The 6,259-nt window shown below is 56.7% G+C and overlaps 3 protein-coding genes across 3 annotated transcripts; 2 read left to right on the top strand and 1 right to left on the bottom strand.

The window, feature by feature from the left end:
* Positions 1-17: 17 nt before the first annotated feature.
* Positions 18-1,337, top strand: K452DRAFT_116746 (uncharacterized protein). Its single transcript, XM_033535104.1, has 2 exons — positions 18-456; positions 821-1,337. The coding sequence occupies exons 1-2, from the start codon at positions 312-314 to the stop codon at positions 1,222-1,224; spliced, it is 549 nt and encodes a 182-aa protein (XP_033392608.1). The 5' UTR covers positions 18-311; the 3' UTR covers positions 1,225-1,337.
* A 511-nt stretch (positions 1,338-1,848) lies between these two features.
* K452DRAFT_292028 (uncharacterized protein) lies at positions 1,849-2,862 on the bottom strand. Its single transcript, XM_033541293.1, has 2 exons — positions 2,265-2,862; positions 1,849-2,209 (listed from the first exon to the last, which is right to left on the bottom strand). The coding sequence occupies exon 1, from the start codon at positions 2,816-2,818 to the stop codon at positions 2,267-2,269; it is 552 nt and encodes a 183-aa protein (XP_033392607.1). The 5' UTR covers positions 2,819-2,862; the 3' UTR covers positions 1,849-2,209; positions 2,265-2,266.
* Positions 2,863-3,529: 667 nt separating this feature from the next.
* K452DRAFT_116724 (uncharacterized protein) lies at positions 3,530-4,703 on the top strand. The gene is made up of 3 exons (XM_033535102.1): positions 3,530-3,903; positions 4,029-4,232; positions 4,292-4,703. The coding sequence occupies exons 1-3, from the start codon at positions 3,730-3,732 to the stop codon at positions 4,577-4,579; spliced, it is 666 nt and encodes a 221-aa protein (XP_033392606.1). The 5' UTR covers positions 3,530-3,729; the 3' UTR covers positions 4,580-4,703.
* Positions 4,704-6,259: the final 1,556 nt, after the last annotated feature.

Below are 6,259 nucleotides of genomic sequence, written 5' to 3'. Positions count from 1 at the left end.
AAAAAAAAAAAAAAAAAAAAAAAAAAAAAAAAAAAAAAAAAAAAGCTGCGATGTCGACAATCCGGTGGTTGACGTGTGGACGGGCTTGACGGGCAGGAGATCAAGAGCGATGGATGACGGCAGATCAAGTGGAAATCTGCTAGCAGAGATCCGAAGATGATCCATTCCCCCACCATTTGCCCGCATCGCGGTGGGTGAGCGTGGTTCACCCCCAGACAGACACAACGACATTGGAATCCCAGTGTCAAACACCTCGTCCCTTCAGGAAATCACGTCCGGCCCGTCTCAGCGCGGCATTTCTGGCAGGCGTGATGGCGTCAGACAAGCCAGAGTCAGAGCTCATGATTCGGGAAGAAGAGGGCGTCCACGTCGAATTGACTTACGATCACTTGGATGTCGTTGCTTGCATGAATCGGGTCAAAAGCCCCAAGGCCGGCGCCGTCGTCATGTTTGCAGGTAATATTAATGTTTCTCTTATTTTCATTATTTTCGTCGTCTTTCCAATATTGCCGCGTTTGACGGGGAAAGTATGCCCGCACCAACGAAAAGAGTTCGCCGCCATGACAAATGCCAGTGATCAGAAGATTCGAGGCTGTACACGTGATGCGATTTCTCTGGCCGGCACAGGCAAGCCTTGGAGAGAGGCGTGCACTGCAAGAGGAGTAGTAGAGCAGCTGCTTGCCGCCACTATGATAAATTTTCTCACCGGAGACATACGCCTACATCAGCCGCGACGTCACGACCTTGCGCCCTCCTGTCCCGCATTCATCCGGCCCTCCCGTCATGCCCGCAAACAACGCCTCACTAACCGCGCTCGCAGGCACAACGCGCGACTCCTTTGCCGACAAGCCCGTCAAGCAACTGACCTACCAATCGTATGCACCCCTCGCGCTGCGCACGCTGCAGGACCTCGCTCGCAAGGTCAGAGCCACGCACGCCCTAACCGCCATCTCGATCACGCACCGCCTCGGCACCGTCCCCATCGGTGAAGAGTCGATTTTGATTGCCGTGTCAGCGCCGCATCGGCAAGCAGCGTGGCATGGCGGCGAAGAGGCGCTCGAGCTGTGCAAGGAGCGCGCCGAGATCTGGAAGCTCGAGGAGTTCGAGGGCGAGGAGGGCGTTTGGCGTGCGAATAGGGACGGGCAGGTGGGCACTAAGGTGCAAGAGGGGGAGGGGAGGAGCACGGGGACTGCTGGGGCGGGTGGTAGTGAGGGAGGGAGGTGAAGGAGAGCATCGGAGACGTGGAAAGTAGTGATGAGAGTGGCGGAAGAGGGCGGATACGGTTTTGTGGGGATGGACTTGGAGCTCGCGGTAAAGCGGGTGTTGGGAGCGGGGAGGGAGCTGGGCGCCATGGATGGGAGCGACGGAGGGGAAGTCTCAGATCCCCGAAGTCGTCGGGTACGTAGCTGAGGCTAGCAAGGCAAGAATGACGGCGAAGATCGCCGCCCGATGTATCGCCAGCCAAGAGTGGTGGTGGTGGTGGTGGTGTGGGAGGGCTGTAGGCAGCAACACAATCAAAATGCGTATGCATGTCATGCTGAGATAGTCATACAACCAGTCCTAGCTGAGATGCAATGTCCAACCACACGACTAAACAGCACTGTTCAGGCACGCCAGGCACCAAACGAGTGTTGTTCGACAGTCCCACGGCAGCATTGGGTGTGGATTTCTAACATTCGCCTGTTTAGGGCGCTACACAAAAGAACGTGTAACGCGGTACCTCTGCTGTGGATCCCGAGGACCTGATCGTCGTGATCGCACACACTAGAGTACAAGTGGGAAAGCTTGTAAGCAGGCACCAGAGATCCCGCCGGTGCGGCTGGGTCCCCGTTGCTACCTAAAAAACACGAGGCGGCCATGTGGTCGACTTGCACTGGAGGGACAGCTGAACGACTGGCGGAGAAAAAGCACGGTCAGACGCAATAGGCTTACTTGCAGATCTCATTTCGAGAAGCAATTCGCCAGGCTGGAACTGCACGTGTAGTCTGGCTACAAGGCCAAGACGTCCATGCCTATAAATGGATTTGAGTAGAGTGGAGAGTAGATCGCCCGGGCTGGGCGTGGCGTGTCAATCACGGACACAAATGGACCCCGAAGCCAGTTTTGGCCGTGGTACGGAAGATGCCGCACGGAAATGCGTCCTAGGCCTTGGGATTGCCCCGAGTTATGCGGGGTTCTGGGGCCGCTTTACGCCCGCGGGGTCCTCGGCCTGGAGGTCAGCTTTACGAGCAAGCAAGATGCCGTCTCGAAAGGCGTGTTCCTACCTCTAGGCATTCTTGCCCTTGTCTCCCGACTTTTGCTCCTCCGTCTTGGCCTTGTCCATGATTTGCTGCAGATCCATGCCCGTGGCTGCCTTGATTGCAGAATTCATGTCGTTGCGGGCCATGACCTCGGTCACCCATTCTTCAATCTCCCGATCGGATGCCGCCTCATCGCCCGTGCCGATTCTATGCCTGACCTTTTGCCTGAGATCGTCCAGGGTGCTGATGTCGGTGGCCCACATGGCGCCGCCGGCGAACATGATGCTGGCGCTCACGACGTGGAGGGTGGCGAGGTTGAAGGCCTCGAACGCGTCCAAGGCGCCGTTGACCTCGCCATGTGGGCGGTTGTTCGGATGGTAGAAGGGTGGGAGGATGGCCTTGTAGCGACGAATGAGCGAGCGGCGGGTGATGAGCTGGGCGACGGTGAAGAAGGTGGCGCCGGCGCAGAACAAGCCCAGTTGGTGGAAGGATCGACGCGACACGAAGGTGTCGAGGAGAGAACGGCGTGGCTGGTCTAGAGAAGCTTGTTGCGGCTCTCCCGCGCTGCTGTCGCGCATGCTGTGAGGTCGGGCGACGCGGTGGAAGCTGAGAGAAGGTTCGCTGTGGGGATCTGACAAGCAGACGAAAAAGGCGGAGAAGAAGGGTGGCTATGCCAGATGGAGAGCGACGAGTTTGGGTGCGACTATTGACTGCAGTCAGCTCGCCCGGCGGCGGAGAAAGTTAGAACGCCACGCGACAATGTCATTGGCGCGTCGCGACTGGCTCCGCAACGTCGAACAAATCATCGACGCACCAAGCCGTGAGACGGCATTTTCTAGCTTGACGATGTCCCTTGTCGCCTGCCTGTCACACCCGAGAAGCGACGTGAAAGTCCGGCTCGCGCCCCGTGGCACTGACGCGGGTTCCTGATGCCGTGCAGCTGTTGGACTTTCCAGCCTTACGACCATCCATGACCATCGACATCTACTCGTGGGTAGGTGAGAATACGAGCGGCCCTTGTATTCCCCGCACCCTCTTTCTTCGCCCATCTGCTTCTGCCTGAGCTGGTTGGTCCTGCACCTTTTCATTGCTTCTGCGCTACGCCTACCTCCCGCCCGCCAGCCGTCATGACGTGCAGTTAGACTTCCTTCTCGTTGGCCCTACTGCTTCCTCCCGCGGCCGGACGCTTTCTATTTTGGGATTTCTTCCGCCTCGCTCCGGCCAGTCAACTCGTACCCCAGGATCATGCTTGGCCTGCGAAGAAGTCCACACCTATCGAATATGCAATTCTCCGCAGAAACGGCACGCCCAATTACGAGAAAGAATCTCTCATACCAACCGAGGCCTTGGCCGTCTTGGTGCTTGGAGCTCGTGCTTCGTGTTCACGTCCTGGCCGGTGAACCTCAGTGCATGCACGCGAGGCTCGAGCAACTTGCTCCCACGAGAATGCAAGTGGAGATCCGTCTCGTTTCTGACGTCCATCAGCATCATGCTGCACGCCATGTGCCGTGTTCGGAAGTGGTTTTCGGAATCAACCTTCAGCTGCTGTGCTCATTCTCGTGTCTTCATGATCACGGCTCCAAAGATGCCGCCAAGTTCTGACCCTCTCCCGCGCTATAAAGCCTCGGGTTATCCGCGAGGAAGAAGCTCATCACTAGCAGCAGTAAGCAGCCAGATCGCCTTCGCTCCTCTCAAGCCTTCGTTATAAAACCTCCCAGTCCCCAAGACCAACTACAGCCCCAAACCCTAGCCTTCCACTACTCATTCAAAATGTTCGGCTCCATCAAGATTACTCTCATTGCCCTCTTGGCCTCCACCATGGTCTCTGCCATGCCCGGCAACCCCGGCTATGGCACCACCACTGCTCCCGGCAAGGGTGGTGATAATGGTGGTGACAAGGGTGGCGAGACCAGTTGCTACACCAAATACATCACCGAGACTTCCGTCGGCAAGACGCCCGTGGTCGGCACCAGCACCAAGACGATCCCCACCGTATGCTATATTCCCTATCCAGCCTGCTCCCATCTTACATACTAACATGTAACCAACAGGTCATCACCAAGGTCGTAACTGTCCCCTACACGACCGTCGTCACCGTCCCCTACCCCACGACCTACTACGAGACCGTCCCGGTCGTCAAGACTGTGTACGAGACCAAGACACTCACCAAGACGGTCAACAAGGAATCGACGTCCGTCGGCGAGAAGCCCGTCACCAAGACCGAGACTTCCTACTCCACCTCTCTGTGCCCCACGACCACCTACTCCCAGTTCACCACCAGCACGGTCAAGAGCGAGGCTACTTGCACCACCAAGGGCGGCTACGGTGGCGGTTACTAAGCTAGCCAAGCAAGGTGTGGCTTTTACAGGCTGCATGATGATTTTTGCTCACTGGAGCAAAAGAAACGCGTGCCACTAGGACGTTAATGGGCAGGGTAAGGAACACGTTTGTTGGGCGGTGAAGCGGAGGGCTGGAGATTTGTGGAGGTGGTTGTTCCTTTTACGATGCTTGGAATTTGCACTGCTTGCTCAGCTCGCTGCAACTACCCTTCTATACACTCCTTAGACGATTATCTGGAATGAATTCCTATATCGGCATTTTATTGTTGGAGATAAATATTATGATCATTTGATGTGAAGCCTCGTTATGCTTTTCTGGAAATCCGCACGACGAATATGGACAGTGAACTCTATGCGAACTCTGTGATATGCAAGAGGCTCTATACGTTTGGTCAAGAGACGTTTGATCCCTGTCAGTGGACAAGATGCCGCTGAACATTCCCTCACCGTACGAAAACCACTACGAACATGGCCACGGCCGCCCGCATCCAGCAAGGCAGATACCTTAACACTCATATACTATATCGCTGACTGACGGCGCCTTCCCAGCGAAGTTCGACGTCAGGTGTCCCAGGCGTTGCACAAAGCGGCGCCGACTTACCGACCGCTGCAGCAGCCTCGCTGAGCCTGCGAGTCACACTTACATCAAGGCGCAAGCGCAGCAGCGACATCTACTACGTACATTATCACGAGGGTCGATTGCAGCAACGCCTGCGGTACTCAGCATGGAGCAGAGAACACCCTTCTACAACTGCAGCATCCCTGCGTTTTCGCGCACGCCCAGCGGCAAGCTGTTGTTTCTTTTTCCCCAGCTAGCATTTCGGGAGCAGCGATATGAATGGCTGCGTCTGCGACCTATCGGGTGATCCGTCCGGACGGCGTGGCCTTCGGCCGGGTGCTGTGGCCTGACATGGCTCGTGAGGGGGCAGCTTGGGCCGCGCTTGCACCGGAAAAAAGAGGAGAACTTGGGGGCTGACTCGCCGAGTCGTACGTTGGGCAACGGCGACGGTCAAACGCGAGGTCACGGCAGGCGGAGTTCGAACGGTGGTGCGGATGGATGACGACAGGAAAGAAATAGAAGAAACAGCACACAAGAGGGAAACACTGAGAGATAAAGGAGAGCAAAGAGAGGCGCCAGGGTTGATCAGGCTCAAGTCTGGAGAGACGAGGCGCGGAGAATGGCGGGGACCCCGGCTAAACCCCACGGGCTTGGCCCTAACCGGTTATACTCCCAGCCCGCCACAACACGAACGCCCACGACTCCGGATAAAATCGACAGACACGCCACCGGAACAAACACTGCTCGTAGCGGATGGTTCGTTCGCCGTTTGATCGTAGGCTTGCTGTGCTGAGCGACGCCTCTGCCGCTTCCTTCCCGTTGCACATCATCCGGTCAGGTGGGTTGAGGTTATTCGTACCTCTGGTCAAGAGACCGGGGTCGAGTTGTTATGGAGTCATCAGGGACGGAACTCGGCTTCCGGGAAAAGTCTGCTGGCCTGGCTCGGTCTTTCTCTCCTTCTCTTATTCACTGCCGTCTCGCTCCTTTCCTCTGTCTTTGCTTCTCTTTCCCCTCTGCTCTTTTCACTTCCTACCCTGAGTGCAATTCCGCACACCGACGGCTACCTGGATGCATCTCGTCGATATGCTGGGCCTTTAGATCCATAACGGGCTTACCTTGAG

This window comes from Aplosporella prunicola, assembly GCF_010093885.1.
Source record: "Aplosporella prunicola CBS 121167 unplaced genomic scaffold K452scaffold_37, whole genome shotgun sequence".
NCBI lineage: Eukaryota > Fungi > Ascomycota > Dothideomycetes > Botryosphaeriales > Aplosporellaceae > Aplosporella > Aplosporella prunicola.
This window is presented reverse-complemented; position numbering and strand designations above follow the sequence as displayed.